We start from the raw sequence: 14,275 nt of genomic DNA, 5'->3' as shown, positions 1-14,275 counted from the left end.
AAGTGTCTATTCATGTTTTCTGCCCATTTCTTCACTGGGTTATTTGTTTTTCGGGTGTGGAGTTTGATGAGCTCTTTATAGATTTTGGATACTAGCCCTTTGTCCGATGTGCCATTTGCAAATATCTTTTCCCATTCCGTTGGTTGCCTTTTAGTTTTGTTGGTTGTTTCCTTTGCTGTGCAGAAGCTTTTTATCTTCATAAGGTCCCAGTAATTCACTTTTGCTTTTAATTCCCTTGCCTTTGGGGATGTGCCGAGTAAGAGATTGCTACGGCTGAGGTCAGAGAGGTCTTTTCCTGCTTTCTCCTCTAAGGTTTTGATGGTTTCCTGTCTCACATTCAGGTCCTTTATCCATTTTGAGTTTATTTTTGTGAATGGTGTGAGAAAGTGGTCTAGTTTCAACCTTCTGCATGTTGCTGTCCAGTTCTCCCAGCACCATTTGTTAAAGAGACTGTCTTTTTTCCATTGGATGTTCTTTCCTGCTTTGTCAAAGATGAGTTGGCCATACGTTTGTGGGTCTAGTTCTGGGGTTTCTATTCTATTCCATTGGTCTATGTGTCTGTTTTTATGCCAATACCATGCTGTCTTGATGATGACAGCTTTGTAGTAGAGGCTAAAGTCTGGGATTGTGATGCCTCCTGCTTTGGTCTTCTTCTTCAAAATTACTTTGGCTATTCGGGGCCTTTTGTGGTTCCATATGAATTTTAGGAACGTTTATTTATTTTTGAGACAGAGAGAAACAGAGCATGAACGGGGGAGGGGCAGAGAGAGAGGGAGACACAGAATCTGAAGCAGGCTCCAGGCTCTGAGCCATCAGCCCAGAGCCCGACGTGGGGCTCGAACTCACGGACTGTGAGATCGTGCCCTGAGTTGAAGTCGGATGCTCAACCGACTGAGCCACCCAGGCGCCCCTAGCTGATTCTTTTCCATCGTCAGGTGATTGTGACAATCTTCAAAGCCAGGAGTTCCATGGAATTGGCATCTGGAGAAGAAAAATTTCTCTCCTTTGTGAAGGTGATTTGACCATAATGGCAAGAAAGAGTTTTTGGAGGTGCACACTTGAGTCTCCAAAGTGAAGAGAATAGTTTATGGTGGAGACTTCCACTCCATTGGGAGACCTGAAGGGAGAGCCATTTGAAAGGGAGGGACATGGATCCATTCTATTTATGTGGACTAGAGACCTCTATGCTCTTCCTGGAAGGCATCATGAACAGCATCTTGCTCTTCTTCTGTGGTTCTGAACTACTGCTTGAGGTGCTCACCCTGGCTGCTTTCTCCAGTATGGACAGGATTTGAAGTGCAAAGATTCAGCCAGCAGCCTTTAGGGGCTGAGACCACAGATACTTCCTTCTTGTCTTTGGCCACACCAGTGAGAATTGGTGGGTCAAGTTGTCCTGGGAAGAGTCTCAGGTTTTTGTTGGCTGAGACATTTGGGCAACAAACTGAGCACGAGGCCAGTGGGCGTCCACTCCTCCAGCAGGACCATGAGTCTAAGAGACTGGTCTACACTCCAGTGTTAGGCGGGACAAGGCTGTCCCCTGCTGTCCCTTCTCAGAAGTGGTTCCCTGCTGCCCTCAAATTCTCTGTGATGCTGTTGGCCAGAGGATCTTGTGTGGACCATGGGCCATATATGCTGTGTCACAGCTGTCACAGGAGCGCAGAGATCCTGAGGATGGTCTGCTCCCAAAGTGACACAGAAGCCTCTCAGCTGTTTCCTTACAGAAGCAGCGCCAGAGGTTTTACGTTGCTTATGGTGTTATTTTTTGACTCTCATCATGAAACAAACATTATTTTCCAATAAATGTGTATTTTCTGTGAAAGAAAATAAAGGGATAAATTAGTCTATTTAAGGTTAATATAACAGTTTGACATTTGGTTTTAATGGGGTTTATTTTCTCTTTTCATCTGTGTTTTTGTATGAATTTTTAAATTTAATTTGAAATTATAATTCTATACAATAATTGAGTACTCTTTGGGAAGTTGTATCATTGTTGTAACATTGCTCCTTGGTTTTACCTAGAAATTTTAGCATACATTGAAAAGCTAAGCACAATGTCATTGCATTATGTAGTGTGCAACACTGCCTTTCCAATAGAAGAACAACACTGTTCTATTTAGCATATCCCATCTTTTTTGAATGGTGAGATTCATTTGAAAAATACAAAGGCCTGGGGTGTCTGGGTGGCTCAGTCGGTAGAGTGTCAGACTCTTGATTTTGGCTCAGGTCCTGATCCCAGGGTTATGGGATCAAGTCCCCCATTGAGCTCCACACTGAATGGGGATCCTCCTTGGGATTCTCTCTCTCTCTCTCTCTCTCTCTCTCTCTCTCTCTCTGCCTCTGGCCTTCTCCCTGGCTTGTGAGTTCCATCTATCTGTCTGTCTGTCTCTTTCTCTGTTTCTCTAAAAAATTACAAAAAAATCTTTTAAAAAATATAAAGGCACAATCACTGGTAATAAGTATGTAGCTCGAGGAAAGTTCACAAAGTGATCACAGTTGTGTACTCGGCATTTTGTTCAATAAATAGACTATTGTCAAGCCCCAGATGCCCCTGCTCCTTTTCTTATGTCCTCCCCAGATTTTAGGCATATGTTATTATATTTATATCAATTTGTTTGTGAGTTCTTTGATTGACTTTTTACAGAAATATTCATTTTTACTGCTTGTGTGCTCCCTACGTTTATACTGTCACTTAGGATCTCTCCATTGCTCTCAGTGTTCCCCTTTTATATTTTTTGCAGGATACTGGTTTAATGATCACAAATTCCTTTAGTTTGTGTTTGTCTGGGAAACTCTGTCTCTCCTTTTATTCTGAATGATAGCCTTTTTAATAGAATATTTTTGGCTGTGGACTTTGCAAATCAGCACTTTAAATGCATCAGGCCACTCCCTTCTGGCTTGCCAAGTTTCTGTTGAAAAATCTCCTGCTGCCTTATGGGTTACCTCTCATAAGTTAATGACCTCTTTTGTCTTGTGGCCCTTTAGATAAGATTTCTTTCTTTATCAGTATATTTTGCAAATTTAATTACAATAGGTCTTGGGGTGGATCTGCTTTTATTGACTTTTTGAAAAGTTTCTTCATTTATATTGAGAGAGAGACCAAGAGAGAGCAAGTGAGGTGCAGAGAAAGGGAGAAACAGAATCCCAAGAAGGCTCCATGCCCTCAGCAAGGAGCTCGATGTGGGGCTCAACCCCATGAACTGTGATATCATGAACTGCACCAAGGTCAAGAGTCAGACGCTTAACCAACTGAGCCACCCACTCCCCCCTGATTTTATTCATTTTGATGAGAGTTCCCTGTGCCTCCTGGACCTGGATGTCTCTCTCCTTCCTCAGATTAGGGAAATGTTCAGTAATTATTTCTTCAAATAAATTTTCTGCTCCCTTCTCTGTCTTCTTCTGGGAGTCCTGTAATACAAATATTATTATGTTTGAAGGAGTCACTGAGTTCCTAAGTCTGCTCTTGTTTTGTATAAATCTTTTTGTCTCTTTTGTTCAGCTTTACTTTTCATTACTCTGTCTTCTAGGTCACTAATTCTAGGTCACTAGGTCACTGCTTCTTCAATCCTGCTATTCCTTCCACCAGATGTGTTTCTCATGTGTTTATTTTTATTTAAAAAACATTTTTTTTAATGTTTATTTATTTTTGAGACAGAGAGAGACAGAGCATGAACAGGGGAGGGTCAGAGAGAGAGGGAAACATAGAATCTGAAGCAGGCTCCAGGCTCTGAGCTGTCAGCACAGAGCCTGATGCGGGGCTCGAACTTATCAACTGATGAGATCATGACCTGAGCTGAAGTCAGATGCTCAACTGACTGAGCCACCCAGGTGCCCTTCTTTTTTTTCAACGTTTTTTTTTTTTTTTTTTTTTTTTTTTATTTTTGGGACAGAGAGAGACAGAGCATGAACGGGGGAGGGGCAGAGAGAGAGGGAGACACAGAATCGGAAACAGGCTCCAGGCTCCGAGCCATCAGCCCAGAGCCTGACGCGGGGCTCGAACTCACAGACCGCGAGATCGTGACCTGGCTGAAGTCGGACGCTTAACCGACTGCGCCACCCAGGCGCCCCTAGGTGCCCTTCTCATGTGTTTATTGAGCCCTTTGTCCCTGCTGTGTTGTTCTTTCAATACGTATTAAGGGTCTCACTCGTGTCTTCCGGTCTTTCTCAAGTCCGGTGAGTATTCTTATGACCATTGATTTCAATTCTCTATCAGGTATGTTACTTGTATCTGTTTTGCTTAGATCTCTGGCGGTGGCCTGTCCTGTTATATTGTTTGCGATAGTTATCTCTGTCTCATCATTTTACTGCCTCTCTGTGTCTGTTTCTGCGTGTTAGGAAAGTCAACTGTGTCTTCTGCTCTTGAAAGTAGTGACGTATGAAGAGGAGATTCTGGAGTTTGCCCATGGTGCAGTGTCCTCTCCTAACCAGAACCTGGCACTTTGGGAGAGTATCTTATGCGTATTGCTGACCCCCTGCTGTTGTGTCTGGTTCACTTTTCTTTTCCGTGTGGTTGTGGGCACTGACTCTCTGCCTGTTGTGGACTGTACTTGCTCTCTGTGCTGTTAGTGGGGCCCTGGAGGCCAGTTGTGAGGGGAAGTTCCTGCCAGGGAATTTGGGAGCCAGGCACCGGTGCTGGCAAATTTGCCCTGGGCCTCCAGTCCTATGTCAGGTCCCACTGAGCACCGTGACAGCTGGAGGCTGTGTACCAACACTGTCGGGCACAGGGGGGTGGTTCCAGTGTGGGACAGTGACTGAGGGTGTGTGACTGGGTGCTGCCTCTGTGTGGGTCTGTGGGCAACTTTAACAAAATTTGCCCTGAGCCCTTGGCTGAGGTTACAAGTGTCTGTGCAGCCCTGCTTCCTGCGGGTGGCTCTGTGTTTAACTGGTGGGCGGGAGAGGGAAATGACAGCTGCCAGCTACCTCATGTTTAAAGAAGTCCCCCGACCTGCTCTGAAATCACTATGAACAGATCTGCCTCCCTTTTCCCCTGGCAATGGGTAAACTGCCATGTTCGTGTGCCTCTCTGTGCAGGCTGCTATCTGTTTAGTGGCTGGGACTTAGCCATTACTCACCCCCCAGCTCACCCAGGGCTGAGTGAGCTGACTGTGTAAGCTGCAGCCTTCAAGTCCCGCTGGGTTTTACAAACTCACAGCATTCAGCCCCTCTGGTTTTTAAAGCCAAACGTTATGGGGATTAGTCTGAACGATGTGAACACGCCAGTGTTTCTCTGTCCTCTCTAAGAGCGGAGCTCACTCTGTTCTGTCGGCAGCCTCCTTCTGCCTTTGTGACCTTCCTAGTCTTTCAAATGTACCTTCTTTATATTTACTTGTGGAGATTGCTCCGCCAGTCTTCGGATCGCTCTCTGATATATTGACCTGGGTGTGCGTGTTGTCTAGTTGTAAATGTGGGATGTGGTGATCTCCTCCTACGCTGTCATGAGTTCCCAAGCTCCTCCGTCCCTGACATTTTGATCTCTGCAAGAGGACATCCCCCACCCAGTAGCCATTCACGCACATTCCGACCTCCCACATTGTGGGAACTACTGATGTGTTGTCCATCTGTTTGAATTTGACTCTTTTGCATATTTCCTATAAATGGAATCACATAATATGTGGCCTTTAGCTTCTGGTGTCTTTCCCTTAGCATAGTGTTTTCAGGGTTGATGCATGTTGTACTATATGTCAGTATTTCAGTCCTTCTAATGGCTGAACAATATTCTCATCGTATGTTTGCACATTTTGTTTCCTCCTTTGGCTTTTCTGAATAGTGCAGCTGTGAACATGTTTGTATATCTCTTTTGGAACTTTTATTTCAATTCTCTTTTGTACTGAAGAATAATTGACATATACCATTATAATAGTTTCAGATTTTATTTGTGTGTGTGTGTGTGTGTGTGTGTGTGAGTGTGTGTGAGTGATGAGAACTTCTAAGATCTAGTCTCTTAGCCACTTTAATATTTTTCTTAATGTTTTATTTATTTTAGAGAGAGAGAGAGGGTTAGTGGGGGAGGGAGGAGAGAGAGGGGACAGAGGATCCGAAGTGGGCTCCTTGGTGATAGCAGAGAGCCTGATGCTGGGCTTGAACCCAAGAACTGCAAGATCATGACCTGAGCCAAAGTGGGGTGCTCAACAGAGTGAGCCAGCCAGGTGCTCCTTAACCACTTTAAAATAAGCCATATGGTGTTGTTAACCATAGTCACCATGTGATACATTACATTTCAATGTCTTATTTATTTTATACCTGGAAGTTTGTATCTTTGACCCCCTTGACCCCTTCATTTCTTTAGACTTACATACATAGGAGTGGAATTTCTGGGTCACCTGGTAAGTCCTTGTTTAACTTACAGAGTAACTGCCACTGCATTTTCCATAGTGTCTGCACCATTTTCCATCCTTCTGGTAACATATGAGGGTTCCATTTTCTCTACATCCTCACCAACATGTGTTATCTTTAAGTTGTTTTTTTAAAGAATTTTTTTAACGTTTATTTATTTTTGAGACAGAGAGTGACAGAGCATGAATGGGGGAGGGTCAGAGAGAGAGGGAGACACAGAATCCGAAACAGGCTCCCGGCTCTGAGCGGTCAGCACAGAGCCCGACGCGGGGCTCGAACTCATGGACTGCGAGATCATGACCTGAGCCGAAGTCAGACGCTTAACCAACTGAGCCACCCAGATGCCCCAAGTTGTTTTTTTAAATAATACTCATTGTAGTAGGTATAATGGGGTATCTCATTGTGGTTTTGTGCCTTTTTTATTATGGTAAAATATACATAACATAAAATATATGTACCACTTTCACCATATTTAATTGTATACTTCAGTGGTATTCCCGTATTGTGCCATCATCATCAGTATCCATTTCCAGCATTTTTAAATCATCTCCATCTAAAACTCCATGCCCTTTAAGCAATAATTTCCCATTTTCCCTCCCCCAGTTGCCAACAAGCATGATTTTACTGTGTGTCTATCAATTTGGTATCTCTAGGTACTTTGTTTAAGTGGAATCATACCTTATTTATCCTTTTGTGTCTGACTTGCTGGATATAGCATGTCTTTCAGGCTCATCCAGGTTGTAGCCTCTACCAGAATATCGTTGTTATAGAAGGCTATTCATATTCCATTCTCTGTGTGTATATGTGTGTATCATATGGTAGACTCCACCAAAAAATTACTAGAAGTGATAAATGAATTTGGTAATGTTGCAGGTTACAAAATCAATGTGTAGAAATCTGTTGCCTTTTTATATAGATGAATAACGAAACAGTGGAAAGAGAACTTAAGCAAACAATTTCCCTCGTCTCTAGCTACGACCCCGCAATTGCACCACTAGGTGTTTACTCAAAGAATAAAAAAAAAAAAAAAAAAAAAAGAATATAAAAATATTAATTCAAAGGATTCCATGCACCTCAATGTTTATAACAGCATTGTCAACAATTACCAAATTATGGAAACAGCCAAAATGTCCATCATCGGATGCCTGGATAAAAAAGATATGTATATTATTTAGCCATAAAAAAGAATGAAATCTTGCCATTTGCCGCAACATGGATGCCTCTAGAGAGTATTGTTCTAAATGAAATAAGGTATTTAGAGAAAGACAAATACCATATTATTTCACTTTGATGTGGAATTTTAATAGTTTTTTTAAAGTTTATTAATTTATTTTGAGAGAGGGACAGAGTGTGTAAATAGGGAAGGGTCAGAGAGAGAGAGTATTCTAGCAGGCTCTCCTCTATCAGCACAGAACCCAACATGGGCCTTGAATTCACAAACTGAGAGATCATGTCCTGAGTCAATATCAAGAGCCTGAGGCTCAGTCGACTGAGCCACCCAACTGCCCCTTGTATGTGGAATTGAAGAAACAAAATAAGTGAGCAAAAGGGGGAAAAAGAGAGAGAGGAGTCCACCAAGAAACAGACTCTTAATTATTGAGAAAAACTGATGGTTACCAGGGGGAAGTGGGAGGGGGATGGGTTAAATAGGTGATGGGGAGCAAGGTGTGCAATTTTGTGATCAGTACCAGGTGTTGTATGGAAGTGTATTGTATATTGTACACCTGAAACTAATATTGCACTGTATGTTAACTAACTGGAAGTTAAATACAGACTTTAAAGTTTCATTTATTTATTTTGAGAGAGAGAGAGAGCAAGCGTACACATGTGACCAAACACAAGTGGGGAAGGGGCAGAGAGGGAGAGCATGAGAGAGAGAATCCCAAGCAGTTTCCCTGGTGACAGCACAAAGCCTGATGTGGGGTTCGATCAAATGAACCACGAGATCATGACCCGAGCCAAAATCAAGAGTCGGAGGCTTAACTGATTGAGCCACCCATGTGTCCCATTAAATACAAACTTTAAAAATGAAAACATTCCCATTTACAATTGTACCCAAACTAATAAGACACCTACAAATAAACCTAACCAGATGCAAAAGTCTTTCACTCTGAAAACTGTAAAACATTGATGAAAGAAATAGAAGATGGCACAAAGAAAAGGAAAGACATTCTACACTCATTGATTGGAAGAACAAATAATATTCACGTGTTCCTACATAGGGTCCACCATAGAAAGACATGCAGCTATGCTTTAAGATGCTGTATTGACTTTTTGGGGTGCCTGGGTGACTCAGTCTGTTGAGCATCTTGATTTCACCTCAAGTCATGATCTCATGGTTTGTGAGTTTGAGCCCTGGATCAGGCTCTATGCTGACAGTGCAGAGCCTGCTTCTGGCTTGGGATTCTCTCTCTCCCTCTCTCCTTGCCCCTCCCTCACTTGTACTGGCTCGCTCTCTCTCTCTCTCTCTCTCTCTCTCTCAAAAGCAAATGGAGAAACTAGAAAATGATTTTTAAAACAATACTATATTGACTTTTCAAGTCTTATGAAAATAAAAAACTGAGTTTTGTGCAAAAACACACACTTTACATTTTTTGGTAAGATTAGGAGATTTTGTGTTTCTTCTGCGAGGAAAGCAGAGCCTGGGTACTGTGGAGTCTCGTGTCATGATCAGAAAGGGACTGAAAGTTGGAAAACACATAGAAGTTAGGGCAGAGGTGTTTACTAACCACCGAGTGGGATTATAAATCAGAGCAATGCCAACATGAAAGATGGAGGAGAGGAAGTAAAAAGACACAAAGGTGCTCACCAGGACAAGGGTGCTCTGGATGGCTCTGGACTCAGCAGAGGATCTGGGGGAAACGTTAGTGCTGTGAATGTGTTGGACGCGCTGCTTGTGTCTGTTCAGGATGAAGACCATGGAGCCGCTGGCCCAGATCATCAGCCCAGAAAGTGAAACTTCAGGGAAGATTATCAGTACTACAAAAAGTAACCCTGTGATTGCCTCAGGATCAGAAGTAGAACAGTATCCATAATCCCTTTTCTTTGTTATGTTTTTGCTGCTGTGTTTCTCAGACACATACAACCCATAAACAGGAATGATAAAATTTACCATGATGTGTGTGATCCAGCAGAGGGTAATGGAGAAACCAACATACTTTGGAGCTTTGACTTTAAGATCCTTCCACCAGGAGTTCATGGGGCTGATCATGATGGTCTGGAAGACACTCAAGAGGCAGATGCTGCTAATGGACACCCCCCTGCCCACTCTCTGAACATACAAAAGAAGTCTGCATCCCAAATTATGGAAGAAATATTCCAGCCCAAAAGCAGTCAGTGTATGGGGGACTCCTTTTGAGAGCATCGATAGGGAGTTGGCTATAATCAGTTGCTTGAGAATCAAATCTGTAGGTCTCAACCTCCCTTCAGTGTGGTAAAGGAAGAGATAATGGAAAAGAAGAGAGCAGTTCCCCAGGATTCCAACTATCGTCTGTGATGAGAAGATGATTGCTATTGCCAAACCCGTGGAAGCTCTTGTGTCATTCAGTACATTTTCCCTTAAGTTACAGCAACAATCATTCCTGTGAACAAAAGGTTCGTTGAAGGTTTTGACATCAACAGCCAGTTTGTTGGTTTGCTTCTGTGGGAGTGCCAGAGACTTGAAGAAGCAGGAGCAGTTAGAAGTACCAGCATCACAAACCCAGAGCTGGACTTTTTACACACACTTGGTTTATTCTAGAAATAAAGTCACTTAGATGGTTTCTGCACAATGTGAAGTTATTCTTAAAGTTCCATCCGACTCTTCATTATATGCATAAAGGCATGAGCACATCACTCATAATACAGTGAATGTCGGCTGCGGTTCGTGTAAGGACATGTGGGCAAAACATCAGTTTCTTAACTAAAGTCTTTCGGTGGCTAAGAAAACCCATTTTATTATCACTGGTATTCCTCACCAACAGTCATCCTCAGTGAGGATATCATTACATTATTTTAGGAGTCATCGGGAATCTGTCTTCACTTGCTCAGCTCACAACTGAGGAAGTTTTCCTCCCCTTTCTCTAGCTTTGCCATTGGATCTATTTCTACCACAAGAGAATCCTTCTGGACACGCAGGTACTTACTCAGACTACATTTCCTTGTAAACTGTGCCTCTCAGACTGAAGTAGAAGTACTCACTGGACTCTTCCCTGTTGTCAGGACTGTTGGCTCTGTGTGAATCACAACAGCCAGGACATGTGGACAGGAGGCAGCCAGACTCAGATAAAGGTCTGTGAATCTGTGACCTCACCTCCCCTGGAAGTGTAATTATCGTTTCTCCTGTACACACAATGACAGTTCAGCCGTATGCAGCTGAGGACACTCATGAATAAGTTGTTTCCCAGTTGCCAATTATAAAGACCAATTAAAAGTTCCTTCTGAGTATCTTCAAATAGACCACTGGAGTGTTTGAGAGAGCCTCTTCATTTTTGATGATCCCTATGGCAGGCAGGGTCTCCTAGGAAAGGAGCAGGAATTACTGAAGTTTGACTCATGGGGGACTGGCAGCCAAGCAGGTATATCTCACTGGATTCACTGCTTCCTTGAGAAGTGCTACACCAAATATATGCCATTCTTAATTTTCAATCCCTAAGTTGAACCATTATTGAAGTATTCAGGATAAGTGATATCAGAGAAGCTAATTGAAAAGCTTTCTAATGAGAAAAGAGTAAAAGCAAAAACTTGATATCATTCATTTACTTCAGAAATTATTGGGCACATTAATAGAGCTAAATGCTAATGGATTTGGAAATGATGATCTAGAAATTTCTGGGAAAATATACTTTAACAATATCGATTCTAGCTGTGCTAGTAAGTCTAAACAAACAAACAAAATCCATAGAAATAAATGTTGAAGAAATGTCCACCACAAGTAAAAGCACCAGGATCAGATGGTTTCACAGGCAGATTGTATCCATCTCTGAAGTGTCATTGAAGCCAAAGCTACTTTCTTCATTCAACTATAGTGAATGCTTAGCAGAGTTCTCTAGACTTCCTTATGCTGAAATTTCCTAAGGGCACTCACTGATCATGTAATTAATTTCTAATTAAAGAAGAAACATAAAGTATAAGAGTCAAAATGATTCTTCAGATTTCACAACAGAGAAATCTACGATTTTGTGTACGTCTACCCTGCCTTCCCCCTGAGAGTTTTATCTCAACAGAGGAGTTAAAGGGACTGCCGTGCACACAAGACCACACTCAGTGCTGACACCAAGAGTAAGTTTGGATCTTCTGAAAACCATGCTCAGTTTCCATACTTCTCTAGAAGGACTCATAGAACTCACTGAGAGCAGTTCTACTGACTGTTGGGGTTTATTACAGGGAAAGTGAACGGGTGAACATTAGACAAGGAAGAGATACATGGGGCAGAGTCCAGGAAATGTACCCAGTGTGGATCCCCTTGTTGTCCAATGTCTGGAGTCATGGAGTGTTACCTTCTGGGGTCCATATGGGATAACACTCATGGGGTATTGCCAGCAAGGGTGGCTCTCACAAGCCTTGATGCCCAGCGGTATTACTACAACTCTGCCATTTACCTTCTGCACGGCTGACCTCACTGTCCATTCTGTCCTCAAGATGAACTGATACCTTTAGCCTCTAGCCCTTCCAGAGACTGACATGGTACTTTGGGCCCAAAGGGTCATCCTAAACCTCATTGTTAGATAGCCTGGGGGTCAAACCTTCAAGCAAACAAAGACACCCCTATCAGGCATGAGATTCAAACAATTAGAGATCAACTCCAGTAGCAGAGGGCAAACGCCAGACCTCCCTTAGGTTAGGCTAATTCTTCTCTACACAAATCACTTCCTGGATTCTGCCCAGGACTCTCTCACAGCAAAACACACATGTTTGTCTGGGCATCTACCTAATGGAAAGTACATGATCATCTGCAACAGTATAACTGGGAAGAAGCCCACCGCTGGAAGAAGCAGGGTGAGGTGGGATGGTTTCAAAGAAACAGCTAATCTGTCCTCAAAAGTCAATACATATATTTTTATAATTTTGTACTAAATTGCTTATTTTCCTTTTGATCCATTGACCTCCCTTGGTAAGAGACGAATTTTTCTTTACTCACACCCTACTTGCCACATCAGGGAAAACAGCCATATGGCTCACAACCCATTCATCAACCACAGAAATGCACACACTGTGGAGACTCAGACATATGTACAAATGCACGTATGCACACTCACTGACTGAAACATGCTGAAACGTGTACTGAAATAAGTCCTTCTCATACACACGCACTGACTTCATGCACGTGTCTACATTCTGACACACAGTGCACCTACCCACACAGATGTCACTGTCCCCCTCACTTGCCCACAGTTACTAAGTCACCAGGTGGATATGTGTTCCAGTAACATGTTTGTAGAGAAAAGTTTCATGCATATCTCCAGACCTGTGAGCCAAAACAAGAGGATCCTAATTGCCTTTGAGACTCCCTGTCACCAAGCCCACAATGGCAACATTTAATGTCTTCAACATTTAAACAGTGCTCAGAGCTTTGCCACTTGAGGTGTGGAGTGTGGTGAGAAACTTTCACTGTGTGGGGTCTGTGAGCTGTGTTAGAGCACTGGGAAAGGGGGTACAGGAGAATGGGGTGCAGAGAGCATGGAATGTGGTTATGGGAGATCAGGGGATAAATATGCACAGGGATAAAATATATGGCATGTTTTAAGGACATCGCTGGGCCATATGGTACAATGGGACAAGGTGTGCAAAACGATTAGCTTGTAGCACCTATTGGAGTCTGTGAGGAAAGGGTGTACAGATCTCATGAAAACAAAAGATAACTGGGAGGAAAAGTGCACACAAGTGAGTGAGGAGTATCACTGGGTAAGAGGCACAGAGTTCCTGTCCACAGTAGGTGAAGGAGTATAGCAAAGGAAGGGGAATATATTTATAAGAATGAAAGATTCTTTTCTTTTATTCTGTTTTATTTAACTGATTTTATTTACTTTATTAATGGTTTATTTCATTTTATTTCATAAGAAATGAAGACTGCCCATGCCGCACCTCATTTGGATTATCTGGAATCTATGAACCTTGACGCCCCGTACATTCTGTTACTAATGGACCTTGAGGGTTTGTGTTGAGGGTCCAGCAAAGAGTGCAGCTACTTGCATCCTCTTGACCAAAGAGAGGGCCTCCTTTATCAGGGAAGGTCATCCTCCTCCACCCATTACACAGCTTTGGGAGGGATGCACATGCAGTGGCAAGGGAGGAACGGGTCACCCGCGTAGCCAGCCAGATGAGTGGAATCAACTCTGGCGATCACTGGGGTGCAGATGTAGCAGCCCCATTGCCCTCAAATCTGAAATATTCTTTTGATATTTGGACACAACACAGTGACACTCAGATGAAAGGCAGCTTGACTCCAGAAGACAGGGAGGCCACACATGTGTTCCCCTGGAGGTCGAGGGGCAGCTTATGTATGGTAAAGAGAGTGGGGCTAGTTGGGTTTCTGGACTCTCTGATCATTGGCACATTGAATTCCTTAAGTTCTGGGGCATAAGGATGGTTCCTCATTTTCTGGTAGTTGGTCCCAGACTGATTGGAGGTGATTCATGGTGGCCAGAAGTAGAGCTCCATGAAAGCGGTGGTGGTTATGTGGACTTGACCAGTTGCTCAGGAAAGAGAGACTACTGTCCCCCAGGCTGGGACTCCAAACTGGGCCAAGGTAGCAAAAAACAGGAAACTGAAAACTCTATTACAATGTATTTGGGGATATGAATTTCCTAGGGATAGTTAGTGTCGAGATAGTTAGTGTTGAAGGTTGCAGGAACCTTAAAGCGGGGATAATGGGCTCCTGCAGACAAGATCATTGTGGGTCATGAAATCAATGGGGGGAGTAGTGTGTTTGGGTACACTAAGGGGCCCAAAGGAGAATAGCATATGT

At 43.1% G+C, this 14,275-nt stretch overlaps 1 protein-coding gene and 1 long non-coding RNA gene across 2 annotated transcripts in view; one reads left to right on the top strand and one right to left on the bottom strand.

The window, feature by feature from the left end:
* The window catches only part of LOC144614611 (uncharacterized), a 78,920-nt gene that overhangs the window by 27,992 nt on the left and 36,653 nt on the right, over positions 1-14,275 (top strand). The gene's annotated exons all lie outside the window — the stretch shown is intronic.
* On the bottom strand, positions 1,242-11,837 carry LOC132689958 (vomeronasal type-1 receptor 4-like). Its single transcript, XM_078439215.2, has 3 exons — positions 11,808-11,837; positions 8,920-9,988; positions 1,242-1,420 (listed from the first exon to the last, which is right to left on the bottom strand). Exons 1-3 carry the CDS (start codon positions 11,835-11,837, stop codon positions 1,242-1,244), a joined length of 1,278 nt encoding a protein of 425 aa, XP_078295341.1.

The sequence above is a fragment of the Panthera onca genome, chromosome E2, assembly GCF_046562875.1.
Source record: "Panthera onca isolate mPanOnc1 chromosome E2, mPanOnc1 haplotype 2, whole genome shotgun sequence".
NCBI lineage: Eukaryota > Metazoa > Chordata > Mammalia > Carnivora > Felidae > Panthera > Panthera onca.
This window is presented reverse-complemented; position numbering and strand designations above follow the sequence as displayed.